The 27822-nt window shown below is 49.5% G+C and overlaps 1 protein-coding gene and 1 long non-coding RNA gene across 4 annotated transcripts; one reads left to right on the top strand and one right to left on the bottom strand.

Moving 5' to 3' along the window:
* Positions 1-815: 815 nt before the first annotated feature.
* RRM2 (ribonucleotide reductase regulatory subunit M2) lies at positions 816-18663 on the bottom strand. 3 transcript variants are annotated; one of them, XR_004678433.1, is made up of 11 exons: positions 18471-18663; positions 18317-18391; positions 17806-17949; positions 17209-17325; positions 16505-16638; positions 14512-14606; positions 14251-14384; positions 12955-13059; positions 12755-12868; positions 1275-1377; positions 816-891 (listed from the first exon to the last, which is right to left on the bottom strand). XR_004678433.1 is itself a non-coding variant. In XM_035000572.1 (10 exons), the coding sequence occupies exons 1-10, from the start codon at positions 18576-18578 to the stop codon at positions 12525-12527; spliced, it is 1179 nt and encodes a 392-aa protein (XP_034856463.1). In that variant the 5' UTR covers positions 18579-18662; the 3' UTR covers positions 10750-12524. The 3 variants fall into 3 exon arrangements, 1 of the variants encoding a protein (XP_034856463.1); XR_004678434.1 differs by lacking the exon at positions 816-891 and adding an exon at positions 897-911; XM_035000572.1 differs by lacking the exons at positions 816-891; positions 1275-1377 and adding an exon at positions 10750-12677 and having other exon boundaries at positions 18471-18662.
* A 117-nt stretch (positions 18664-18780) lies between these two features.
* On the top strand, positions 18781-19859 carry LOC118007587. Its single transcript, XR_004678435.1, has 2 exons — positions 18781-19045; positions 19648-19859. It is a non-coding gene; the product is annotated as an uncharacterized LOC118007587 (long non-coding RNA).
* The last annotated feature ends 7963 nt before the right edge of the window (positions 19860-27822 follow it).

The raw sequence follows: 27822 nt of genomic DNA, 5'->3' as shown, positions 1-27822 counted from the left end.
AGAGGGCGAAGACTGGGAAGGAGACGCCCGGAGGGGTAGGTATGGGATCCTGGAGCCAGGGACCCCAGTGAGAACTGAAGGGGAGTCACAGACACAGGGGGCACAACGGACATAAAGGTTCAGAGCCACTCTGGAACCAGCCTGCCCCGCTGCCTAGGCTCAAGTACCAGTTCCTCCCCTTAACTGGCTGTGTGACCTTGGGCAAGCGCTCAACCCCTCTGTGCCTTTGGTCCCTCAACTATGAAGGGATATTGTAAGGGGTGAATGAGTCAGTATATGAAAAGGCGAGCACTACATAAATGCTGGGGGAAAGAAAGCAAAGGTCTCAGGCTCTCAGGGACGCAGGGTAGTGGTGAGATGGGGAGGAAGTCACACGGCAGGAACTAAGGCGTGAAGGGACCTGGGTAGGTGGTAGTAGCTGCAGAGACGGAACAGGATGGGGAAAGGGTGTCACCTCCCAAGGATGCAACACAGGAAGGATAGAGAAGCCCAGATGTGGTGTCTGGGAAACCCTCCAAGGGGCCGCACCCCTGCGCCCCCCACCCCTGCCTGGTATGCTGGCAGGGCTGGCTGACTGGTTGCAAATGTCGACCCTACCCACCCTTCTCCCTCGTCCTTTCCCCCAAATAAAACCGCTCAGGCTCAAACTGAGCTCATCCTTCCAGGACCCTTGGAGTCCTGGAAGCCTCTGACTCCTCTCTCACACACAGGCAACCCCTGATTCGATCCCACCAGCTGTCTTTCCAACCCAGGCAGAACCTGGCCTGCTTGCCACCTCCACTCCTGCCCCTCACTACCCCTGCAAGTCTCCACCACCTCTCACCTGGACAGCTGTGGCAGCCTCCGAGCAAGGCTCCGGCTTCCACTGGTACATGCCAACTGATACCGGACCTACAGAAACAAGAGTGCACCTTTGAAAAGGTAAGGCTAATCCCAAACTTCCCATGCTTCTCATTCCACTCAGAATGAAATCCCAACCTGGGCCTACAAGGCCCCACAAGACCCACTGTGCACCCCCCCCCCCCCCCACTGATCCAACCCCAACCCCATCCCTCACTCTGCTCTCACCACACAAAAACAAAAATGCCCCTGCCGCAGGGCCTTTGCACTTGCAATGCCAATGCCTAAAACAAGCTTTCCTCTGCTAACCATGTGGTTTGTCCGCCACTTCCTCCTCTAGTTCCTCAGAGCTCTTCCTCGACTACCCACATGAAAAAGCATGAGCCCTTTGCCCGCCGCCTCCTCCCTACTTCCATTTCCTTCCCCTGACTTACCACACATCAGTTAGTTGGCTGGTTTCCCACGTCCCCCGTCAGTGCACAATCTCTACGAGGGCCTGGGCTTCATCTGCTTTGTGCTTCGTTGTCTTCCTGGCCCCTGAGCAGAGCAGACACATAGCAGGGCGCTCAGTAAACACGTACAAATTAACGGCCTCTCAACCCACGCCTCACCCCTCCTCCCAACTGTTTTCTGTCTTGTGTGCACTCCTGTTTCTGGCCCTGGAACAGCACTACCCCCCCAACCCCTCCTTCTTCCTTTCCCAACAAGAACAGGAAGGGGTCCTTCCCCTGCTCTCTACCCCCTCCCTCCCTAGACCTACTCACACCCTCCTCTGTGTGATCTTGGGACACCGGACCCTTAATCGCATGCTCTCTTGACTCCAAGACCAGGCCTCAGACACCAGGCCCCCTTCATTCAGACACAAGCAGGAACCATCTATACTCTGAGAGCTGAGGCCTCTGGGGCATAACCAGGAATGCAAAAGAAGATGGATCCTGCCCCCGGGGGTTGACAGTCTCCCCAGGGAGGCCACATGAATAGAAGGGACGTCATCCCAGCACAGCCTCACACCTGAGGTCCTGGCTTTGCCACCTGCGCACTTAACCCCTGGGCCCAGGAGAATGTCTCACAAGCAGCGGAGCGGGACTTAGCTGGGTCCGCTGGGCTCCAGAGCCCAGGGTTTTCTGAACTGAGAGGGGCTTCAGATCTGGCCCCCTGGCCGGCCATTTTGGACGGAAGCAACTGGCTCCCGGTTTCCAGTGAGATCCTCAGCCTCCCGAGCACCATCCAGAGGTGATTGCACAGAAGTGGGCGCACACGTGAATCACCAGCACAGCCCTGCGAGGGGCCGTGACATCTGCGTGACTCAGCCTGCACGCTGCAGGGCACTTCTGGGGACAGCTGCAGGGCTGGCCCAGCCCTCCAGACACTGGGGGCGGGGGGCACCTGCCATCTGCCCGGGGAGCGGCTGCCTGAGTTGCCACAACCGCTCTTCAATATTTATTACAGGAAAATTAAAACAGAAAAACAGAACAGAAAGAAAAACGCACTCCCACCTCCCCAAGACAACTGTTTTCATTTCTCCATTTGCGATACCTCCTGTTTTTACCCATATGTACACATATTTTTATGTCATTGTAACCACGGTACACACAGAATTTATGTTCTGCTATTTTCATTTTCCGGTATTCTGTGAGCTGCTCTCCACGTGGCTGCATGACCTTCATTTATTTACCGTTTATAATGACGGGCTAGCACGCCCTTTAGAGATAGGACATAACTCGCACACCCATTCCCCTTTTGCTCGGCATTCAGATTATTTCCAGCTCTAACTCTAACTGGAGATGGAAGGCTGAGTCCCCTTTTAAAGATTTCAAAATGAATGGGATGATGCAGCCATTTGGCGAGCATTGGTGGAGAACCTCCCACCTGCAAAGGGCCCGTTGAGAGCAAGTCACAGTACCTCGCATGCATGCTCCACACAGAGGCACAAATAAAAACCCACTGACAGCCAGTGGTCCACTCACCACCTGTCCCTGCCCCCACACCCAGTTCCTGGCCCTTCCATGGCTCCCTACGGCTGCCAGGTCAAGTAGAGGCTCTTAGACAGCATGGCACCCCGGGTCCTGCCCAACCACCCCTTACAATTCTCTTCGATTCCCACCAGATGACTCCTACACCATCGACCTCCATCCCCAGATACGGGGTGTCCTCTCTTGCCTCAGGGCTTTGCAAACCCAGGTCACCCCTATTCCCGCACATCTGACTCACGCTCCAAGGTGCCACTTGGCATCCCCTGGTCTGTGAAACCTTCCCTGCCTCCCCAGGGCCTGGCATCCTCCTCTGCACCCCACCGGGCCCAGGCTGACCGTCTGAGCCCTCGGTGCCCTGTAGCAGTGGTGTGTTTGTAAATGTTTAACAACCAGCTCTCCAGAAAGGGACGCTGAATTGTAGCACTTACTAATTCCCATGGTGTAAATACTCCCACCAAAGCTGATTCCGAACCACCAAATGCTCAGCAATACACCGTTCTATAGTTATTTCTACCATATGTCATATAGTTATTTCTACCGTACAGACATGACAGGCATAAACAGCCTCAGCAGCACAGATGATAGGAATGTGTGGTGAGATAGGGTTTGAGTACTTCCCATATTTCTCTTTAATATAATGTATTTAATTTTAGGCTTACATAATTTGCTTTTTTTTTTAAGATTTTATTTATTTATTTGAGAGAGAGAGAATGAGAGACAGAGAGCAGGAGAGGGAGGAGGATCAGAGGGAGGAGAAGCAGACTCCCCGCCGAGCAGGGAGCCCGATGTGGGACTCGATCCCGGGACTCCAGGATCATGACCTGAGCCGAAGGCAGACGCTTAACCATCTGAGCCACCCAGGCGCCCCCCATAATTTGCTTTTTAATAATGGCTGTATTTAATAACCAGCTCAGTGTTATGAGCTGAATTGTGTCCCCCTAAAATTCATACGCTGAAGTCCCAACCCCCAATACCTCAGAATGTGACTGGTTTTGGAGATAAGGTGTTTAAGGAGGTAATTAAACTAAAGTGATCATAAGGGTGGGCCCTGATACAATCTGACCCGTATCCTTGTAAGAGGAGATTAGGACAGAAAGGAGGGGCGACGGTGTGAGGACACAAGAGGAGATGGCCGGTCTGCAAGCCACGCAGAGAGGCCTTGGGAGACCACAACTTGATCTCAGATTTCCAGCCTCCAGAACCATAAGGAAATAAATTTGTTGTTCAAGCCACCCAGTCTGTGGTAGTTCCTTACAGCAGTCCTAGCAAGCTAATATGCTCCCAAAATTCCTAAAAATTTAGGAATTTGTTCTCCTGCCCATGCTTCCTGGCTCCTGCCCGTTATTGACCATCTACCACTTTCCCTTTTCCTGACTTGACTGTGCACCCTCAAGAGCAAGGTCATGTCTCGGAACGTCTGGGTGGCTCAGTCGGCGAAACATCTGCCTTCGGCTCAGGTCATGATCCCAGGGTCCTGGGGTAAAACCCCGCATCGGGCTCCCTGCTCGGTGGGGAGTCTGCTTCTCCCTCTGCCTCTGCCCCTCCCCACTGCTCTCATGCTCTCTCTCTCAAAAAAATAAATAAAATTAAAATCTTAAAAAAAAAATAAAAAGAGCAAGGTCACATCTCACTCAGAAGTCACCAAATGCCTTCTGGAAAGGTCCAAATAGAAAATATTTTAGCTCTACCTAAATACAGCCAGTCGCCACATTTCTACTCTGCCATGTCAGCGTGAAAGCAGCCGGGACGGTACGTACACGAGTGTACCTGTGTCCCAGGGTGACCATCCGTGAGTGCTGAAATGTGGGTTCATGTCATTTAAACATGTCACGAAATATTGTTGATACATCTTTAAAAATTCTTAGCTCAGAGTCCGTACAAAAACAGGCGGTGGACCAGATGTGGCTCCGGGGCCTAGTTTTGTGAGCCACGACCTTCAGTGTGTCCCCTGCAGCCCCTGCCTCCGCCCCACCCCCACCCCCAGCACAGGGCCAGGCACAGGAGGAGAGAGGCGAAGTTAATGTTTGATGATCCGGGGATGAAGAAACGAAGGTCAGCCAGCCAGTTCACAGGCTCTCCAATTCAGCTAGCAAAGACCACTTCCAGGCAATGTCATGAATTTTTCTTTAATGCAGAATTTTTTTTCTAATATGCAAGGGAAAAAAGAGCTTTCTGAAACATAAATCTCTCCCTGCAAGGTAGACCCATCACCTCTTTGTTGCCTCTGATCTTCTAAATGATCTCTCAGAAATAAACATCTAGCACTTCTTCCATTAATAACTTCTATTTAATGAGCATCTCAAAAATGTGCCAAATCAAACCTATGATGACAGAACTTTTGATCAGTGGTTACCAGGGGCTGGGAGGGAGAGGGAGAACAGGGAGGACTGCTGATGGGTGCAGGGTCTCTTTTTGAAGGTAGAAAAGTGTTCTAAAGTTGACTGTGGTGGTGGTTACACAGCTCTGTGAATATATAAAAGCCAATGAAATGTGCACTCTGAATGGGTGAATTGGATGGTCTGTAATTATATCTCAACAAAGCTGTTTTAAAAAATACACCAGCCATTAGTCACCTGATTCTCACAATGACAATATTTTTTAATATTGTATTTTTTAAAGTAATGTCTACACCCAACGTGGGGCTTGAACCCACAACCCCAAGATCACATGTGGCAAACTCTACCGACTAAGCCAGCCAGCGCCCCTCACAGTGACAATTTATAAGGTCAGCCTTTTTGCCACTGTCCCTGCACCAACAAAAACAAACAGGCTCACCGTGGTGGGGAAATACAGCTCAGCAACAGAAACTCAGATCAGGCCAGCCCCAGGCAGGCACTTGTTTGCACACCTTTCAAAGCAAACACGTCCTGGGCCCCTGCAGGGGAGGCTCCCCCCCAAGTGGAGGGGAGGCACAGTGCACCACACACAGGCAGCTAGTCCCCAAGCTCTGGACACAGCTGGAACCTTCCTGTTTTCCATCTTCAAGTTCAGTCATTGCTCCCCACCTCGTTACTAAGCCCGAGAGTCCAATTAGCTGTGTGATGCATGACCCCTCCTCAGCCTCCGCAGACCCACGACCTCATCTGGGAGTCACAGGCAGAAGCAGGTTGGGAGTGGCTCCCTGGGTCCAAAGCCTGGGCCATGAAGACGGGGGAGACGCCTGCCCAGACGGGCCACCTGGCCTCGGGGACAGTGATGAGGCAGAGCCGGACAAGGGGAGTGAGGACACGATCCCTGCTGAGCAGAAGCAGTCTCCTCGGGACCAGAGTGGAGGTCTAGGGTGCCTGTTCTCTCATAATGGGCTGTGGGTAGTAACAAGAACATGGCTGTGGGGCCAGGACACCTGAGTTCCAGTCCTGGTTGGCCACTGTGTTTCTACCTGTGGCCCTCGGCAAGGCCCATGGCCTCTCGGAGCCTCTTGGACACATCTGTGAAATGGGGCTAATCATCCCCCCCCCCCCCGACCCCTCCGAGTGGTGGTGGATCCAATGAACTCAGGGCTGTGGGTTCTGTTCAGGTCTGACTTGGTTGCATGTGGCACAAACGTCCTGATTCTATTAGGACTTTATTGGCTTACTTAAGTGAAAAGTCGGGGGAGTGGAATTCAGGCATGGCTGGATTCAGAAAATGAACAAGGTCACAAAGACCCCGTCTTCTCTGAAGACCCGCAGATCAGCTCTCCTGTCCTGAGTGTGGGCTCCTTTCGACAGCCACAGCAGCCCAATCCCCTCTGCACCCCGTGGCGTCTGGAACCCCAGGGGCTGTGGCCAGGGGGCTTTGGACAGAGGGCAAAAGAGGTCAGTTGGTGGGTGGCCTCTGAAGGAAAAACAAGGCTTTCCAAGGCCTTCCCCACTCCTGAAGCAACTAGTCAATGCCAGGAGAGACAACAGCTCCCCTCCCACCATCTCCACCCAATTCAGAGTGCAGAATGAAAGGCCTTCTCTGGGGCGCCTGGGTGGCTCATCAGTTAAGCGTCCAACTCTTGGTTTCGGCTCAGATCATCTCAGGGTCGTGAGACTCAGCCCTGTTTCAGACTCCGCACTCAGTGGGGAGTCTGCTTCAAGATTCTCTCCTTCTGACCCTTCTCTCACTCACATTCTCTTTCTCAAATAAATCTTAAAAACAAAAGAGAGAAAAGGCCTTCTGTGGGTCACAGGCAGCCTTCGTCCCACTCCTATAAACTCTCAGGTCAGGCCACACCTCACAAGGCTCAGGCCGCCCCAAACTGGCCTGACATCCCCACTCAGCAAGTCTTGCCACCTGCCACCATCCAGGCCCCAACCCCTTGCCTTGTTCATCCCATTCGTTCATCCCTTTAGTGTGGCCAAATGGTGTCACTCACAACGTTCTCATGTTGTAAACAGCCCATGGGTTACACCTGCCCAGCCCACACTGGGCCCCAAAACCCCACCCCGGTGGTCCTGCCTGGACACAGGAGGACCAGGCACCTTCTCATGTCTGGTAGGAACTCGAAGGAGACAGAAGTTAAAGGCTGGGCTCCAGGTTTGGGCTTCCAACCAACTGCATACAGACTCAGAGGACTCTCTGAATTTGGCATAAAAGCAAACACAGGGACAATGCAAAGCACTAGGAAGGATAAAAAACAGACTGTGACTAAAGAGGATTAGATTAGAACCGCAAGACATTCCCCCTTTGGCCACCATGTCCAGCCGCCATCAGACCCTGGGAGGTAAGATAAGGCAATGCCCAAAGACCCTGCAGACAGAGAAGCCATGTGGTCAGGTACAAAGTTACAACTGCTTCTCCCCGGATCATCCCTCAGGTCTGAACTGCCATTTCCAGTAAGCCTTTTTGCCTCAAAGTCCTTTTTCCTTCTAACACAGTGTCGCCCACCCAGGGCTTTCCCCATCCTTCCCACCTTTTTGCATTATGTGTTTAACTTTCAGAAATAGCTTCTAGCTAGAGTTCTTCTCATCGAATCTTAAGCTTCTGTGATTTAACTGGTTAGTCTACCTGCATTTATTGGGCTTCTTGATCTTATCAGGATTTCCATTTACCACTCTCTGCTTTTTCTCATCTTTTTTGCCTATTAGACCGATCACCTGTTCAATACCCCTTCTCTGCCACCACTTTGAAAGTGACACACTCTGTTGTGTTCTTGTAAGCAGGACTGTAGACTCTTCACATATCTGGTGAACCCGCTAGCCCACTCTTATTTACGGCAGGAGGACCTGCCCCCACTGCCTCCCTGCTATGTTGTCCAGTATTCTGGGTCCACTTGATTTTATCCATGATTAGATTCACTACACGGCAACCCATTTCTTTGCTCACTACCCTCCTTTTGATTCAATTTTCTCCTTAAAGTGTATTCTTTAGTCCTTCTTTTGAAGAGGGGGTATGAATGAACTTGGAAATCTTACTTCTAAGTAAGTTTATTTTCTTAGCATCTCAAGATTTGCTTCCATAACCTTTGGCTTTGACTGTAGTGCTGTTGAGAATTTCTGCCTAATAATTACTCCTTTATAGATCTACCATTCCTGTAAACTTGAATGACCTTTATCCATATGCTCTGCAGATTCACTACAAATGAGCCTAGGTATGGATTTATTTTCATTTATCTGACTTGGGATTCCTTGCACTTTCTGATTTAGTCGCTTCTAGAACATTATCAGTCATTATCTCTTTAAACATTAGCTATCCAGTCCCTCACGGTAAGACTTCCTTTAAAAATAACATGCACCCCCTTTCATCCTCCACTTCTCTCCCCCATCTACTTCTGGATAATTCCATCAGGTCCCTTCCCATCACCAATTCACCCTCAGTTGTGTCTCCTCCTACTAAGCATCTTTTTCTTAAGTTCCAAAATATTTAATTCCAGTAGTTTTGTTATATTCCTAGAAATTGTAGGAAGTTTTTAAAAAATCTGCCCACTTCTTTAGAATATGCTGTTCTTAGGGTTTTCATTTTTTCCCTTCTGATCCCATTATATCATCTATCATCGTAACAGGAAGTTCTCCAAGAGATGAATAACCAACCCCCAGGGCTACAATGAGCCCAAGCTTTCCCAGTCCCTGTCTTTGTTCCCAGCATCTGAAAATTCCTCTTTCTTAGGAAATCAATACCCACTTAACTTTCGTGATCGCTGGCAGGTGTTTGAAGCTGGGAGGCTGTTCGGGTCACCTCAGTCCCCTCTCTTGCTGGAACCACTCCAGTCCTTAGAGCCAGGCCAAGGGGACTGTGGTTCCTGAACCTTACATCCGCAGTGGGTTCAGCTACTCTCATCAGCAAACATCCAGATGTGCGAATCCGCTCCCAGGAACGGCAGGGGACCACATTCTTTCTCAAGTACCCAGAGTACACCAGAGTAGCCTCCTCTACAGAAGTGGGGGGGGCCGGCGAGATGATGGGGTATGCTATCAGCCTTCTCTCAGAACACGCCAAGCCACACATACAATCCTGTTCCCTCAAAGCTACAGCCGCTCCCCAGGGAACCGTATTGCTATGCGGGATTAAACCACTATCAGGATCTCCAGACCAACAGTGACAGAGCTATTCATCCTCACTGGCACACGAACAGCCAGTCAGCTCCCTGGCCCGACGGCCTTAATACCCACCCAGTTCCAGCTGTGCAAGGAGCCAGCACCCAAGTCGGATCACAGGCAAGCAGACAATTCTGACCGCATGACTTAACCACACTTGGCTGACGCAGGTCCAGTAAGTGAAGTGCGGGAAGCGTGCTCTAGGGTGGGCAGCTCGCACAGGTGGATGGCAGGGGAAGCAGGACTGTAGGGGGCCCACAGGGAGGCTGTTCGGAGTTGATCCTGAGAGCATGGCTACCCCAACCTGACATAAATCAAATGACATTCAGCGTGCCCTTGGGGTATAAAGGCAAAGATCTCTGCTAGGTTCCTCTGAGACGCAGAACACACCTGCTCCCCAGACATTACCCACCCCAAAATACTCAGCTCCAATTAATTTCCTCATTCACCAGGGCCTGATCCTTGGGGGCCTCATGCTAAGATGGGGATGGATACGGACGTGGGCGTCCGTTCTTTGTGAGCCTTTGCAGGAAGAGCAGGGAGGGAATCTGGATTAGCCCCCCCCCTCCTCCACAGAGAAACAAGGTCACCCCCCACCTCCGGCACCTACACCTCTCCTAAGTGCTCCCATCCACCTCAAGTTCTCCGCTGCTCCTTGCCTGCTCTGGCTCACTGTCTAACAGGTTCACTCACGCATCAGCTCCCTCCTTGAGAACGTAAGCTGCACAGGGACGGCTAGGACCCCAGCCATACCTCCGGCACCTCTGAACAGTGCCTGCCCGGCAGCTGGTCGTCACAGACACCTGCATATCCAAAGTGGCAGGATATACAAGGCCAGGATTTCAAAAAGGCTTTAGGAAGGTGGGCCAGGAAAGGCCATTTATAGACAGAGGGGCCAATCCAAGGCCATAAAGAAGTCCACGCAGCTCAATTTGATGAGGAAGAGCAAAGCGGGGAAGACCTTTAGCCCCATCTGGTCCCCACCCCCATCGTTTAACAGCTGGGAAAATGGAGGCGGGGTAGCAGCTCACCCAGGGGGGGTTTGGGAACTTAAGCCCCCTTGACCCTGGCCCACAAACTCCAGGAGAAGCACAGGGCACACTCTTGTTCATCACGTCTCAGGCATTAGCAAAGTCCTCTCCCCCAAATGGAGGAAAAGCAAATGAACGCATACGCCTTCATGAAAAAGACTTTCTCGTTTTTTTCTTCCTAAACTGAAATGCAAATTAATTTATCAAGGAACGGACATAAGAACAGTTCATTTAACCCCTGTGCTGCATTCAGTTTTTAGACTTTGAAATGCTTGACTAAAATCTGCTTCTCTTTGACAGATCGGGAAACAGAACTGGAGTTGGCAGAAATGAATCCTTCTGTTAACGCACTAACGGGGAGGCCGAATCCTAAAATCGACTTCCGACTTCCACCGGCACCTGACACGCGAGGCAAAAACGTTTATTCACTTTTGTGTTGCACAAGTGTAAGAACCACATAATCTGGATTTACTTTAGGTCACAATAATTTAAAGATAGAAAGCCCCTGTTACAGAAATTGTTAAATTGACTATTTGACAATTTATACAATAAATGAAAAAACTGACAATAGAACAGGCCAGTGATCAGCCAACACAATACAACAGGTTAACAAATGCAGCCAAAGAATCAGTGCGTATCATCCACCACCTTCCACCTAACATCATGGCTGGGCTGGGGTTTTTTTTTTGGCGGGGGGGGAGCGTGAAAAGGAGAAGGCAGGGGGAAACAAAGGCAGGTCGATTCAAACTAGCCCTATTAAGTATATTATCTTATACTATCAATCTAAAATTACAATGTGAATAGAGCGTGTGTTAATATAGCTCATGCAACTCGAGTTTTCTCCTGAAGGTCAGGAATCCAATAAGATAAATGCTCAGATTGAGGCAGATGCTGGAAGTAACTGCACTGAATTCTATCTGCTTCAATCATGAACTGCACTAACTGGGCAATTATTTCAAACTATGAACCACAGATATAAAAGGACATACACAGTAAAAAAAAAAAAAAAAAAAAAAAATTTAAATAAAAAAAAAAAAAAAAAAAAAAAAAAGTTCTAATTTAAAAAACATGTAGTAAATATAAATGAAATAGAGCAACAGTACCTACTTACAAATTCAACCAAATCGGAATACATGCTCAGCTTTTCGGGGAGCCAACGTCAGTCCTGGTTGTGCCACTTAATTGGAGCAAGATCCTCAGTGGGGCATTTTGCGCAAGATGATTGGAAAATCAATTTACAATATTATCTCAGATCCTATAGCTAAGGATCTAAAGATCTTCGTTAAGAGCTTGAAGTTGGGGAATATAAGAGGATGCTGCCCCTCTCACTCCCCAGGTGACCAGCAGACAGCCTGCATCACACTGCAAGCTCCAATGATTTAAGTCCGAAGCTCCTTTCCCCTCGCTCTCATTCCACAACACTCCACCTGGCCTCCAAAATACAAACCACAACCTGTCCTCTTTGTGGCACCACCTAGCTAATACCTAGGTATGTGCAGGGCTAACTTTGAAGTTGATCAAAGAGCACATCCATTCTAGAAAATAAAGAATAGAAATAACGTGCTCGATCTGCACAGGTTTGACGGACTTCAGCCACCTAGTAAAATCCAGACCAGCTCCCATTAGTGGTCAATAGAAGGCTTTGCATGTGGGCTAGAAACCAAATTAGGTTAAATCAGGCCTTTATTTCAACAGTACAAACTCTGTTTATTTGTATGTAAAGTGCCAGTTTTATATACAAATCAGTAAGTAAACTTTAAAATCTGCTTTGAAGCGCCAAGGCTGAGGCCTCCCAAGGGCCTTTGAGTGACTGACTGATTAATCCTGCCGGATCTGACTCACTCCAGGGTCCACGCATGTTGAGCCCTGACTGCCACTAAGAGCCACGGTGAACTCACGGACAGCCAGCCTGCCTGCAAAAGCCAAACACGGCCAAGGTCTTTCCTAAGAATCCGAGGAGCTTTTGTCTATGCTTCTTTCTAGGTGAGACAACTAGCGTCACTAATCAACAGGCTTGCTTATGAGGTAGCTACACAGTTTTAACAATACTATTAATGAACATTATGGATAATTCATGGTGTAGCTGGTTTGATACACTTCAAGTAGCTGATTTTTTTTTTTTTTTGGATGAGAAAGGGGAAAAAAAAAATCAGCAAAATAAGAGCACATCTTCATTTCTCTTAGAAGTCAGCATCCAAGGTAAAAGAATTCTCTGTTGGACTTGACATCACTCCCATCCTCTGATACTCGCCTACTCTCTTCTCAAAGAAGTTAGTCTTCCCTTCCAGTGAAATATTCTCCATAAAGTCAAATGGATTTTCTACTCTGAAAACCTGAAAAGGTTCACAGGAAAATTTAAATACGGAACACCAGTTTCAGAAGAACCAGAAGGCTATAAACAATACTTTACCTTGCCAAAACCTAGCTCCAGCATAAGTCGGTCTGCCACGAACTCAATATACTGCTTCATTAACATGCAATTCATCCCAATGAGCTTCACAGGCAAGGCCTCCGTGAGGAACTCCTAGAGACCAAAACAGAGCTTCTCAATAAAACGGAAGCATCAAGACACCTTCTAGCTGGCACGAGAGACCCTGATGCAACACCCACCTGCTCTATCCGAACGGCATTAATAATTATTTCCCTCACTCTCTGCTCGGAAGGTTTGTGGACCAGGTGCTTGAACATCAGGCAGGCAAAGTCACAGTGTAAACCCTAGAAGAAAACGTTTAAGATCACTATTAAAACCAGACTTGTATCAGGGCGCCTGGGTGGCTCAGTCGTTAAGCGTCTGCCTTCAGCTCAGGTCACGATCCCAGGGTCCTGGGATCGAGCCCCGCGTCGGGTCGGGCTCCCTGCTCCGCGGGAAGCCTGCTTCTCCCTCTCCCACTCCCCCTGCTTGTGTTCCCTCTCTCGCTGTGTCTCTCTCTGTCAAACAAATAAACAAACCTTTAAAAAGGAAAAAAAAAAAAAAAAGAACCAGTCTTGTATCGGTAAGGTGAAACAGGAAATGACTTTCCCCTTTTCTGCATTCTCCTCCTACCCCTTGGGTGGCAGTGCTTTAAGCACTTCAACGGTCAAGGGGGAGAGGACTTCAACTGCCATCTGCTCTGCGAAGGTCACGGCAGGTTCAGCAGCACCCAAGGCCCTCAACACTGCTCCTCTGGGGAACAACAGCAGGCCAGGTCCGGTCCCTGCTGCCCCGGGTGGTAGCCAAGGATGGGGAAGGACTTCTGCTCAAAGCATTCTTCCTACATCTCTGAGCTCCTGTGTTGCCACTATTCCCAGCAGGGAAGGCAAAACTCGGTGAACAGGCTAGTTAGTTGTGAGATTTACAGCCTAATGCTCGGGAAATCAGTAACGCAATTTCCAGTGAATGGAGTCTACGAGTCTTAGTGCCAAGTAACCCTGATCTTCCTGTAACAGAAGGAAGAGCTTCTTATTATAAAGCAAGACCAACTGATCTGCCTACTGGGCTCCAACTATGGCAGGGTTCATGGCCCTGGCCTTGCCAACTGGAATTAAATTAGAACATCTGGACATCTTCACCTTCCCCTCCAGTTTAATCCAAGTGCACCCAAAGACATAAACTGGACCAGAATGGATTCTCATTCTTCACTAGGATGCTTATCGCCCAACTCTGAAGTACAGTAGGGTCATAGAGAATACTGGGCAAAAAGAATAGAACACCCCATCACCTAGGGTGCATCAGACATATAAAGGTATTGAGAACACAAGCACTTCCAGTAAATTAAAGTATTTCATTTTCTGCCAAGTACGGATATGGCTGAACTCACATGTTAGATGTGGATATCAGGCAATCTTTCACCTGGAGTTCCCATCAGTGAACCCAAGAGTTGTAGATGTTTGGGGTGCCCATTAACCTGTTATGTGAATTAGACTCACCTCATCTCTGCTAATAAGTTCATTGGAAAACGTGAGGCCAGGCATCAGGCCGCGTTTCTTGAGCCAGAATATTGACGCAAAAGAGCCAGAAAAGAAGATTCCTTCCACAGCAGCAAAAGCCACAACCCGTTCTCCTGTGAAGAGTTAACACCGACATAGTTCTAGCGAGCAACCGAGCACACGCACAAGGGGGGGCCACAGACCAGGGACGGCACTCAGAGGATGAAGCTCAGGGGGACGCGGGGCTAGAGGGGTCCTTACCGTAGGTAGCCTCTTTGTCCCCAATCCAACGCAAGGCCCAATCTGCCTTCTTCTTTACGCAAGGCATTGTCTCGATGGCGTTGAAGAGAAATTCCCTAGTAGACACCCAGAGCGTCAGCAGTTACAGCAAAGACCTCCTATCACAAACATCCGGAGAACACCACTGGGGCCAAGGCCAAATCGAGCCTCAAACTGAAATGTTTTCTCATTACTGTTTTTGCTTTTCCTCCAGCGTTCTTTTTAAAATCTCAACATTCACTTGGTTCCTATTCTTTAGTTCATAGGGATCCCCGAGATCTACTAACATTAAAAGTCTTAGTCCGTTACACCAAGAGCATTTATCAGCTTAATTATATCAAGCCCAGGTCATGACAAAGTTCACAGGCCCTATCTTTGAACTTGAGAAGCCATAAAATCTTAACTGCTAAGACTACTTCAGTTATACTGACCATTATCTTCCTAGACAGCACCTTCCTCACCAGACTATACCATCAGGTCAACTGTATGGGCCCCAAATGCCATATGTATATAATAAAGTAATTAAAGCCAATAAACTGAATAATCTGAGCTTGCTTCCTACTTTAATTCTATGCTACACTGATGGTCCCAGATCAGGAAAGCAAATCAACTGGCCCCCCACTTACCTGGGTCTTCCTTATTACCCTCTTCCGCCTCCAATGTAACCCTGTGCCCTGCTTGGGAGTCTACAGATTCCCCAGCCTGTTCCTTATCAGGCGACCTTGTTCTCTGAAGCCAAGGTCATCAGACCATATGGCTCCCTTCATTCTCTTTCCATGTCTACATCCTGAGACCAGGGTCTGCCTCTCCCTAGCTTTTGAAGCTCAACCACCACACCTTCCTGATCCTGCCCCTTCTGGTTATTTATCCGGGTCATGCCTATCTTTATCTTTCCTCATTTCTGCCTACAAATGTGTTCAAATCGTCCTACCCCCCAGAGTCTCCCCAATCCTGCCAGCCCTTCCAAGCCACCACTCATTTTCCCAAATCACATTCTTCCTGGTTACCCACAGGAGCCTACCTTCCAGCCCTACCACTTCTGTTCCACGCAAGACTCTCATCCTGAAGCTGACCTCAGTATCTAGACCACTTAGACAGCCACTTTTAACGTTCTCCTCCTCTCTGATCTTGAAAATGTAAAATGGGTGTGAAGCTACCTTCATTTCTCCTCTGTGATCTCATGATGCAAACCATCTCTTCACACAGTCCTGTGCCTAAGTTCATCTAACCGTAAACTGCTGCCTCTGCTTTATTATGGAATTCCTCTCACTCACACTTCTAGGTCTGATTTTCTGTACTGTATTACGAGCTCTTGAAGAGGAGAGTAACGTTCTACTCGGGTGCACCCTCCATCCCCTCCATTTTGCCCCAGCTTCCCATTGTAGGTTAACAGATTGGCCACACGAGTACAAACTGTCAGACCTAGGATTTCGTTCATCATACACAGCCTCCTCGGATGTGTTTTGTTTTGTTTTCAAAGGCATTAGATTGAACGACCAACGGTATACTTCCACTTCTAAAAATGGAGTAACCTCAGAACTTTGAGGGTTTTTTTTGTTTTTTGTTTTTTGTTTTTTTTTTTTAAAGATTTTATTTATTTTTCAACAGAGAGAGAGAGACAGCGAGAGAGGGAACACAAGCAGGGGGATTGGGAGAGGGAGAAGCAGGCTTCCCGCTGAGCAGGGAGCCCGATGTGGGACTCGATCCCAGGACTCTGGGATCATGACCCGAGCTGAAGGCAGACGCTTAACGACTGAGCCACCCAGGCGCCCCGAACTTTGAGTTTTTAAGTGACTTGCTAATAAAGTGAGTGTAGGCCTCTTCCTCAGAGCAGATGGGAACATGGGTGGTAGAAACTGCTTTGTCTGCTTAGTCACTTAAGTCATTCTTCTAACCCTATGTAAACTCAAAAACTTGAAATAACGTTAACAATTAGTGAGTCCTAAACATGTTGGCAGGCCACCCAAATACTCACCTTTCTTTGGAATCTTTAATATAAGTGTCAATGAGGAGACTGTACATCTCAGAATGGATGTTTTCCATGGCAATTTGGAAGCCATAGAAACAGCGGGCTTCTGTAATCTGAACTTCTTGGCTAAACCGCTCCACCTAGTGGTAAAACACATCACAGCTTTCTCTCAGCTTGAGGAGCATCCACTCAGAGGATCCTGGATACATCACACTCCCTTTGTACCATTATAGGGTTTGCTTCTATTTTTAGAAACAATACTTCATTATTCTGTGGTAAAGCCGGGCATTTTATGCCATATGCGCTCAATTTACAGATCAGGAAATAGATAATGTCTATTTTATAGGGATCCTAAGAACACTCATCAATTCATTTTTTCCTAATTCACTGCACGAAGGATCCACTCACTATAAGACATATATAGACTCAAGTTATTAAAACAGCAAAACCACAAGAAGGAAAGCAATGTCATAGCCACAAGGAGTAAACCGATTACTACCGCTTAACATTGTCTTTGAGCCTCTCGAGAGCCAGTGGGGGGAAAAATTAACCGTAGGGAAGAAAGAACTGCAAAGGATATTATAAAACAGGCAACATCATGTAACAGAACTACTAGCTTACAACTAGTATAACCTAAAAGATGAGGAGAGAGAATTGATTTTCTCTTTAATCTTGAAGCGAACGAAAGCAGACGTTTTTTGGAAACTCACCAAGTTTTCATTTACTATGCCATCACTCGCCGCAAAGAAAGCCAGAACGTGGGATATAAAGTATCTCTCCTCAGGCTTCAGGGATTCCCAGTGCTGAATGTCCTTGGAAAGATCCACCTGAAGTTTAGACGATCACAAGGGACATTAAGCATGCGGGGCCTCACACATACACATAATTCTTTTTTTTAAAGATTTTATTTATTTATTTATTGGAGAGTGAGCGAGAGAGAAACAGCATGAGAGGGGGGAGGGTCAGATGAGAAGCAGGCTCCCCGCCGAGCCGGGAGCCCGATGTGGGACTCGATCCCGGGACTCCAGGATCATGACCTGAGCCAAAGGCAGTCGCTTAACCAACTGAGCCACCCAGGCGCCCCCATACACATAATTCTTAAACCTTCTTTTAAGTCTACCGACACCACTTGATCAAGAACATCCCTCCCATTCCACATCCTCCGTGGGCAACCATCCCCAACCACCCCCAAGAGGAACAAGAGTATATTTCAAGCAAGTTACAACCACCACTGCAGGGGGCTTCTTCTAGAGCTGGGGGCAATGCTTAAACTTCCTTTTAAGTCTCCAGCTCCTGACTCTGATTACCTCTTCAGCTGTCCAAAAGGAAGCCTCAGCTTTCTTATACATCTGCCAAATATCATGGTATTCGATAGGGAAGATGACAAAGCGACGAGGGTTTTCTCTCAGTAGTGGCTCGTCCTCCACGCTGGGGCCAAGCACCTTAGTTTTCTGTTGGGCGAGAAAGGAATGAAAATGCTAATCATAGAGGGAACCACACGAAGTTGCCATTTTTTCGGGCCTAGTGCATTCAGTGACCGGCAATCCCGGGTGGTTCAGCGTGTGGGTCAGCGGTCACACATGTATACCCTCCAGAGAACAGAACCGGGATGTGACAGAGGAACGGGAGGAAATCTGCGGAAGTGTGAAGGACGGGGACGGAATGCCTTGGCGGGAAAGAAGCGCGGGCCGGGGAGTGGCCAGGGTTTGAAACCCTGGAGGAGACAATGAGGCGTTGGCGCCAAGGGCGGCCAGCGCCCCCTACCGGCAGCGCCCCGCCCCACGGGCCGCTTCCCCGCCGGCCGCCCCGGCCACTCACCGGCTCGGCGGGCTCCTGGAAGATCCTCCTGGCGGTCTTGCTGGCCAGCACGCGGGTCCCGCTGAGACTCGGGGGCTGCGGAGAGACGCGCGGTGAGGGCCAGGCCCCCGCCCCGCAGGCCCCCCGCCGCCCCGGCCGGCCCGCGCGTGCTCACCGTGTTCTCCTTGTCCGCCAGGCTGAGCCCCTTGAGGGGCGACAGCTGGAGCTGCTGCTGCTGCTGGGGGTCCACGATGGTGGCGAGCGGGACGCGGACGGAGAGCATGGCGGCGGCGAGGGCTCACGGCAGGCGAGGCGGCGCGCAGGTCCTGGGAGCCCCCGCGCCGCCCCGCCGGCCTTTAAAAGCCCACCGCGGAGGGGCGCGCACAGCGGGCGTGGCCACACACCGCCCTCCCATTGGACGCGCCGGCCGGACGTCCGCGAGTCGAGAGCCGCGCGGGAGCGCCGCCCGCCCGCCGCCGGGCTGCCCCTCGGGACCCCCCGGGACGCCCCCGGAGCCCCCGGGCCCGCGCACAGGGCTAGGGGCGCCGCGGCCTGGGCCCCCGCGGGCCCCCGGGCAAGGGCTGCGGTCCCCGCGCGACTCGGCGGCCGTGGCGCGCGGGGGACTCGCTTATCCGGGAACCGCTCGGAATTGAATAGAGCAACGCGATTGGAGGCCGCCCCGGAGCGGGAGAGAATTCCCCCACCCCTGGACCGTTTTCGCGGGTCGGGGCAAGTGGTTTTGCAAATGAGGTTAGTGCAAATGCCGGGGAACGCCCCTGGCTGCGAGAGAAGCGCGGGGTTGCGACCGTTTGGATACGTGTACCTGGGTGGGGGGTTAGGGGTCCTCGAGTTCCGGCACATTTGTGGGAGGGTCGGTGACCACCGTGCTGCCTAACGGGTAGGGCCACTGGCTACTGAGTCCCGCAGTGCAGTTGCTGTGTCACTTGGACGTGTCACCAGGCTAAAAGATCCAGTGCCCTCCTTGGTATAATGGGACTGGTCGCCGGACCTACCCTGTGGGATTATTAATAAAACGAGATCAATGCGATAATTCTTGTAAAATGCGCAGTCCGTGGTAAAGCTGAGTTAAGTAAATGCCGGGGGGGGGGGGGGCCTTTGGTGCATTTTCCCACTGAACTTGTGTCTGCTGTCAGGCCACTGTCCCCAGTGTCAGCATTTTTTAAAATTAGAAAGTGAGCAAAAAAATCCTGAGAAAGATTGAAGAACTGGGAATCCATGTACTGCTTATTGGGCATCAAGTAGCCTGAAGAGGAGATTGAAAACCTGCATTGTCGTGAGGGAGACATGACTTTATTAGCACTTTTCGTTTTACTTTGTGTTTGGTTTTTCAGATTTGCCACAGACATTTGCCCCGAAAGTGGCAAAATGCCAGGAATGAAGAGAAAGAAATGTTAGAATCCGAGAAATAAATGATTCACCTGGGAAAGTTCCAACATCTGCAAACACTCTTAGGGCCGCCCCTAAGAGAAACACTGGGCTTTTTACAGTCTTTTCTGGATACAATAAAGAGGTCGGAGGTAGGGACGATCCCCTCCTCACTTGAGTCTGTTTCTTGCATTTCTTAGTACCACATACATACTGTGTTTAATGTATTCTCAAGCCTCAGAGAAAGATTACTGACAATCATTTCTCTTAGACAAAGCAACGACTAAAACTTCGGTCTGGCATCCTTCGTTTTATGAATCTTTTTTTTTTTTTTAAGATTTTATTTATTTATTTGAGAGAGAATGAGAGACAGAGAGCATGAGAGGGGGGAAGGGTCAGAGGGAGAAGCAGACTCCCCACCGAGCAGGGAGCCCGATGCGGGACTCGATCCCGGGACTCCAGGATCATGACCTGAGCCGAAGGCAGTCGCTCAACCGACTGAGCCACCCAGGCGCCGCTGGAAGCACTTTATTTTATTTTATTTATTTATTTATTTATTTATTTTTAAGATTTTATTTATTTATTTGAGAAAGAGAATGAGATAGAGAGAGCATGAAGAGAGGGGAGGGTCAGAGGGAGAAGCAGACTCCCCGCCGAGCAGGGAGCCCGATGCGGGACTCAATCCCGGGACTCCAGGATCATGACCTGAGCCGAAGGCAGTCGCTCAACCAACTGAGCCACCCAGGCGCCCATGACATCCTTCGTTTTAAAGCAGCTCCCAGACGTGGTCAGTTTCACCTTCCTTCAGCATCCAGCTCCAGGAAATGGACACTTAGTGATGATTTTATGGCCGATAAAGCCATTGTCACGTCTAAGGAAAGTATCAAGGATTCCTTGGTACCCTCTAAGGCCCAATTCACATTCCTATCTCACATCATCAATAACCGAAGTGCTCCTTCCGGTTGCTCTCGGGCACCACGTGCTTTTTGGCTTCTGTGACACCCTGTGTGTACAGGAACCGTAAAGTACTCCTCTGTGAGCTCGCCAGAATTTGTGACTTCGCGTTCCGCTTAACTTTTTCCTGACTCCCCACATAACCCACGTGCGTGGTAGAGCACTTGGGAAGACGAGTGGTACCACGAGGCAGAAAGAAAGGTCGCCATTCTCGCCTTCACTGCCTCCCAACTCTGAGTCACTTGGGCATGTCCCGTCTCGCCTCCTACGGATTTTTACTGCTCACTGCACAGGAGGAAGCGGGCGCACAAAGCTACGTGGCCCTGCCCAGAGGTCACTCCCAGGGGAGACCGCCGAGCGGGGCTTCTGGCCCGCAGAGCCTCCTCTCTAGCCCTGGGGGCCGGAGAGAGAAGGGCGCGCGACCGGACCCGGCGGCCCAAATCAGCTGGACAGGAGGCCGCCCGGCCCGGTTATCTGCGGTTCTTTCTCGTTTCCCCTCGGCGCCCGTTTTGACATCTGCTCCACGAGTGGTTGGCCAGGGAGAGGCTCCGCCCCCGGCTCCCGAGAGGCCGCACTCCTTTGGGCTCGGGCTCCCCGCCCGCCCACCTGCGAGCCCCGCCCCCTTCCGTGGCCGCCGGGCCCTGGCAGCTGCACCTCTGCCGGCCGCCGGCCCCTAGCAGCTGCACCTCTGCCGGCCCCGGCTGGCAAAGTGAGGTGGCCTCTAGGGGGCCGCTTCCCCATCCTCCTCCCCCGGGGCAGAGAAACCGGCCCGGGGGCTCAAGTGATTTTCTCAGAGCCACTGCTCACTCTACCAGACACCCTGCTGGGGACTGTCTATTAACGCTAATGACGACTGCCCCTGGGCCCCTGGGCCAGGTGCTTGGCGCTTTCAATCCGGACAACTGTGTGGGGTATTTTTTTTTTTTTTTAAGATTTTATTTATTTGCGAGAGAGAGAATGAGAGACAGCATGAGAGGGAGGAGGGTCAGAGGGAGAAGCAGACTCCCTGCCAAGCAGGGAGCCCGATGCGGGGACTCGATCCCGGGACTCCAGGATCATGACCCGAGCCGAAGGCAGTCGCTCAACCAACTGAGCCACCCAGGCACCTGTGTGGGGTATTTTTGACCCTGTTCTTCAGCTGAAGGAAGTAAGGCCAGGGAGGCAAGGAGACTGCCCAAGTTCGCACAGCTTAAACTTCACAGCTAGAACTTTTCTCTCCCAACTTTTTTTTTAATTTATTTTTTTATTAGCTACAGAGGTAGAATTTAATGGTTCATCAATTGCATATAACACCCAGTGTTCATTCCATCAAGTGCCCTCCTTAATGCCCATCACCCAGTCACCCCATCCTCCCCACCCCCCTCCCCACCAGCAACCCTCAGTTTGTTTTCTAGAGTTCAGTGTCTCTTACAGTTTGCCTCCCTCAATTATCTTATTTTATTTTTCCTTCCCTTCCCCTATGTTCATCTGTTTTCTTTAACTCCAATATGAGTGAAATCATATGGTATTTGTCTTTCTCTGACTGACTTATTTTGCTCAGCATAATACTCTCCAGTTCCATCACATTGTTGCAAATGGCAAGGTTTCATTCTTTTTGATGGCTGAGTAATATTCCATTGTAGGTATATACCACATCTTTTTTTTTAAGATTTTAAGATTTTTAGTTTTTTAAGATTTTTATTTATTCAAGGTTTATATTTTTATTTAAGATTTTTATTTATTCATTTGCACGAGAGAGAGAGATCACAAACAGGCGGGGGTCAGAGGGAGAAGGAGAAGCAGACTCCCTGCTGAGCAGGGCACCTGACCCAGGGCACCTGACCTCGATCCCAGGGCCCCGTGACCATGACCAGGAGCCAAAGGCAGACAGTTAACAGACTGAGCAACCCAGGCACCCCTACCACATCTTCTATCCATTCATCTGTCTATGGACATCTGGGCTCTTTCCGTATTTTGGCTATAGTGGACATTGCTGTTATAAACATTGGGGTGCATGCACACCTTTGAATCACTGTGCTTGTATGCTTTGGATAAATACCTAGTAGTGCAATTGCTGGGTCGTAGGGTAGCTCTATTTTTAACTTTTTGAGGAACCTCTGTACTGTTTTCCAGAGTGGCTATATCAGCTTGCATTCCCACCAGCAGTGTAAGAGGGTTCCCCCTTCTCCACATCCTCACCAACATTGGTTGTTTCCTGACTTGTTAATTTTAGCCATTCTCTCCCCTAGCTTTTTATTAGGAATATTTCAACAGACACAAAAATGGAAAAAATTCTCCAGTGTTCACCCACCACCTAGGATTCAACAGTCATTTCCATTTGCCATATTTTCTTTCTCCCCTTCAATGGGTGTATGAGACTTTTGTTTTCTCTGGATCATTTGAAAGTGGATTGCAGATGCTATGCCACTTTGACCCCAGGTTTTTCAATATATTTCGGCAGGTAGCTCCTGAAACTAAGGACATTCTCTAACAACCATGGTAGGATATTCACCCCTAAGAAAGCTAACATTAGGGCGCCTGGGTGGCTCAGTTGGTTAAGCGACTGCCTTCGGCTCAGGTCATGATCCTGGAGTCCCGGGATCGAGTCCCGCATCGGGCTCCCTGCTCGGCAGGGAGTCTGCTTCTCCCTCTGACCCTTCCCCCCTCTCATGCTCTCTGTCTCTCATTCTCTCTGTCTCAAATAAATAAATAAAATCTTTAAAAAAAAAAAAGAAAGCTAACATTAATTCCCTAATATTACCTAATATCTAGCCCATAATCAAATTTTCCCAGCCATTTCAAATATGTCTTTTAAGTTTGTCTGTTTTAAGTGCACACATTACATTTGGTTATTGTGTCTTTTTGTTCTCTTTTATTTAGAACAATTCTATTTCCACTCCCCCCCCCCCCCCCCCGCCAACATTGACCTTTTGAAGTTCAGGCCGTTTTCTTGTAGAATGTCCCGGCCTCAGTGGGTCTTCATGGTGTCATTTAACTTGTTTTGCTAACCCCTGTATTTACTGCAAAATGCGAGTTTGATCTAAAGGCTTTACTAGACTTAGCTTTTTTTTTTTTTTTTATTGCGGTCAAATATACATAAGCCAAGATTTACCATTTGAACCATTTTCAAGGGGCAAACCAGTGCCTTTTAAGGACAGTACACCATTGTGCAACCATCAGTCACTGCCATCCATCTCCGGAACGTCTTCCTCATCCCGAACTGAAACTCTGTCCCCATTAAACGCTAGCTCCCCATCCCTCTTCCCATCGATCTCTCATAACCACCATCCTACTTTGTCTTTATGAACTTGACTAAGTACCCCAGATAAGTGGAATCTTACAAAATTTCTCCCTTTGTGACTGGCTTATTTCACTTAGCACAACTCCGCCAAGGCTCATCCATGTTGTGGCATGTGTCAGCCTTTCATTCATTTTTAAGGCTGAATAAGATTCCATCCTAGAGATATGCCAAATTCTGTGTATGAGATTTCCTTTCTACAGTCCACCTGCCCCTTCTGTCCATGGCCACGTTCTTTTGTTTCCCAACCACTAGGCAGCAAGGTCAGCCCTTCTCAAAACTATGCTCCACTCTGTGTGTGGTTCCAGAGCACCCCTTCCTCCTTCTGAACTTGATATTCCCCTTTCACATCTTCAGGATGCTCAGAACCCTCTGTTGGGGAAAATGCATCCAAGGGAAGCCGGAAAACTGAATACTCCATCCCAAGTGTGACTTGTTCGCTGTGGAACTTCTAGAGTGGAACAGTGGGCTGACGGAGAGGTTGGGTCAGCCACTTTCTGCCCTCCAGTCCTCTGACAACCACAGGAAACCTGACACGGGACCTTCCCTTCCACAGGTCTCTTGTGAAAACACCTCCCCACCACCCCGCCCTAGCTTACCTCAGGGCCCTATCTTGCCCTCCCTCTTTTGGGGCCTGACCACCAGGGCCTTCCCCAGCTGTCCTCGAAGCCCCTGCTCTGACCATCTTGCTCCCAGGCCCGGCCCCTCCCCCGAAGGCTGCGTTTCTGCCCCATCCAGGCTATGTCTTAAAGAGGATTTCCCAAGAGTTGACTTGAAAAAGAAAGAAAAGAATGTAAGGGCACAATTGTGCATACCCAGGATAAGTTTATTTCCTCATGACCAAGCTCAACTTCCTGTTGGCTTATTACTGGTCATTTCTCCTTAACAGCCTCCTTCCCTGGATAAGGGGGCCACATCATTGACTTCTTTCTAAGTAGTGGTGCGCGTGTGTATGTTTGGGGGGAGAGGGGACAGCAGCTTTGAATGGTATTCTGAACGGGCCCACCGAGAGCAACCTAAGCAAATAGGTTTTCAAGTAGGAGAAGGAGCCAGTCCTGCCATTTGTGAGGAGGGTGGGCTGGGAGGGGAAGGAAGGAGGGGCCAGGTCAGCGGAGAGGAATCCTGGGAGGCCACACTCAGCACTCATGCATTTGAGCTAAATAATAACTTCAGGATGGGGAAAGACAAAGCCCAAGTAAATCAATCCTACACAGCGCTGATGATTCACTTGCTACAAGTTCAGCTGCTTTTAGACTAAGTGCGGTGGAGTGAAGGGACCAGCCCTGGATTCACGTCTGAATTCCAGCATCACTTCTTACTTACTAGATGACCTAGGACAAGCCGCTGGATATTTCTGTGCCTGTTGTTTTACTGATAAAATGGGCATGATAATTCCTACCGCACGGGGGTTCTTCTAACGATTAAACAGAGTAGGATATTTAAAGCTCCTGAAAGGTGCTTTATGGAAGTCCAGTCCTTTCCATTTATTAGCCTAGCTGACCTCTCTCAGTCTCCTGAAATACAAAACTGAAGCTATTCCAATGTGGTTTTCCCCGTTTCCTACTTCAGTTCATTTTCAGGTCACTGGGTCATTATTCCGGCTCTCTCTTCTGTCTCCTCCCCACCACAGTAGTCTTTGATGCAGGCGAGTGAAGCAGAAATGGTGCCTCCCATTCAAACCAGAGGGCCCCACAGCACCTTTGGCCATCACGAGTGGGGGGCAAGGCTTCCTCCAAGGAACTGAAGGAGTGACTCATGAGGAAGAGGGCCCAGCCCCGAGTGTCTCCACTCCACAAAGCCCCCCATGTCCCTAGGCCTAATTCCTACCCCCATGAAGCATCAGGTCCCCTGACAGTCACATGAGGTTGGGATCTGAGGCCTGCCAGGGTTGGTCACATCCATACTCAAGTGGCGTCTCCTCCCGAGGCCATCTGCGCTGGTGTGGGCCTGGTCCGGGCTGGGACCTTGACTGCTTTCTCCATGCCCTGTGCCCTGTGTTGTGGAGCTGCCTCGTTATCCTCCCTGGCATTGTGCGCCCTGTTTGGAGAGGCCTCCTAGGCAGTCAGGTAGGGTGTGGGGGTGGGGAGGAAGGACGTAGCCCCAATGAGCAGACATTGGTTGAATTACATGAATGAGGAAGACGAGGCATCATGGCAGAGAGGTCATGAGCCTGGTTTATGAATCCCAGCTGGACCAGGAAGCAGCTCCAGAGAACTCTCACCCTTGCCAACTTGGGTTAAACATGGCCTCGCACCAGATTCAAGCACGGCCTTGGCCCAGAAGACTGCAGAGAGGCTAGGGCACCTTGGGTGAAAAGCCCAGACTTTCTCTTATTTAGTGAGCAGGAGGATGTCTTTGCAACTCACTTTTTCATTGTTCCAAGGGTACTGGCATTTGCTAAAAAAGAGTGTCTTTTCTTGGGTTCAATGTTAGCTCTTCAAAATTTGTCTTCATATTGATGGCTGTGACCAAGAAAAACACAGGCCCCAGATGGAGTCATTCCTATTAAGATCCCCAGGTCAGTAAACCAAGACTTAATACCTAATCTAACTGCAGTTTCAACGATCCGCCACCCCCCCTAACCCCCCGCAACCTGGGAATGTAACCTTTAATCAGTACACCTGGAAAATACTGGTCAGCACTAGGAAAGTTACAGATAGAGCCTTTCAGCTAGTTACCCTTAGGAGACCTTGCCTGAAACACTGGATTCTTTGCTAAAATTTTCTTTTTCTTACTTCCTTCCTAGCTTTAAAAATCCTTTTCTGCAGCTCCATAGTGCTCCCCTTTACTTGCTAGATGGCATGCTGCCTGATTCATGAATCAACTAAAAAAGCCAATTAGGGGCGCCTGGGTGGTGCAGTGGGTTAAGCGATGGACTCTTGATTTCAGCTCAGGTCGTGATCTCAGGGTCGTGGGATCGAGCCCAGCATGGAGCACCATGATCAGTAGGGAGTCTGCTTGAGATTCTCTCTCTCATCTCTCCCTCTGCCTCTACCTTTGCTTGCATGGGCGCAGTCTCTCTAAATAAATTAATTAATTAAATCTTTAAAAAAAAATAAAGCCAGGGCCTCTGGGTGGCTCCGTCGGTTGAGCAATGCCTTCGGCTCAGGTGATGATCCTGGAGTCCTGGGATCCAGCCCTGAGTTGGGCTCCATGGTCCGGGGGAGTCTGTTTCTCCCTCTCCCTCTGCCCTTCCCCCTGTTCGTGCTCTCTCTATGGCTCTCTCTCAAATAAATAAAAAAAATCTTTTTTAAAAGTTAAAAAAAAATAAAGCCAATTAGATCTTTGAAATTTACTCAGCTGAATTTTGTTCTTTAACACAGCAAATGAACTATTATTGCACTCAGGCATAAATCAGGGCCTTGTTCCAGGCAGCATCTTAACCCCAGGGAGCAGCTCCCTGCTTTGCTCCAGCCCCCTTAAGTTAAAACTCTGTAATTAGTTTCTGGGCAGCTCACTCAGTCCTGGACAGGAAATGGTTAAGCAGGAAGCTCTCCCACCCTCAGACCCCCATCTCTTACCTCCAAATAGATGGAGCTTTTTGATGTGGGTGTTAACCACAAAGTGACCCTAATTCTGTTCCTCCCAAGGAGGGTGGATACATTTTAAGCTCCGATCCCAATCAAGAAGTTGCTTTCTTGCCTCACAGCCTGGCAGAGTTCTACCTCCAGGGTGTGCAGACTCAGAGCTTCGGACATGGAGAGGCCAGGGTCAGGCGGCCAGCACAGTGCCCAGCTGGGATGGGTGGTGTGCTTTTTGCTTAGGTAGCCCCCAAAATGATGTCGAAAAGTGGTGTGCCCCTTTGTACACACTAAATTGACATTGGAACTTTTTCATCATAAGTTTAAATCGTAGCAGGGGATGCAATTTCCACCATGTTGCCAATATTAGCATTTTTTAAAATTATTTT

The sequence above is a fragment of the Mirounga leonina genome, unplaced genomic scaffold, assembly GCF_011800145.1.
Source record: "Mirounga leonina isolate KUSES-001 unplaced genomic scaffold, KU_Mleo_1.0 Mir_125, whole genome shotgun sequence".
In the NCBI taxonomy this organism is placed as follows: domain Eukaryota; kingdom Metazoa; phylum Chordata; class Mammalia; order Carnivora; family Phocidae; genus Mirounga; species Mirounga leonina.
This window is presented reverse-complemented; position numbering and strand designations above follow the sequence as displayed.

What these genes read in the sequence shown, in the direction of transcription:
- RRM2 (XM_035000572.1), bottom strand. Translation starts at nt 18,578, where the DNA reads ATGCTCTCCGTCCGCGTCCCGCTCGCCACCATCGTGGACCCCCAGCAG. An exon ending in TGGCGGACAAGGAGAACACG is followed by an intron (nt 18,392 to 18,470) that starts GTGAGCACGCGC and finishes GTCTCTCCGCAG; the next exon opens with CCCCCGAGTCTCAGCGGGAC. An exon ending in ATGCCGTTCGGATAGAGCAG is followed by an intron (nt 12,869 to 12,954) that starts GTGGGTGTTGCA and finishes TTTGGTCTCTAG; the next exon opens with GAGTTCCTCACGGAGGCCTT.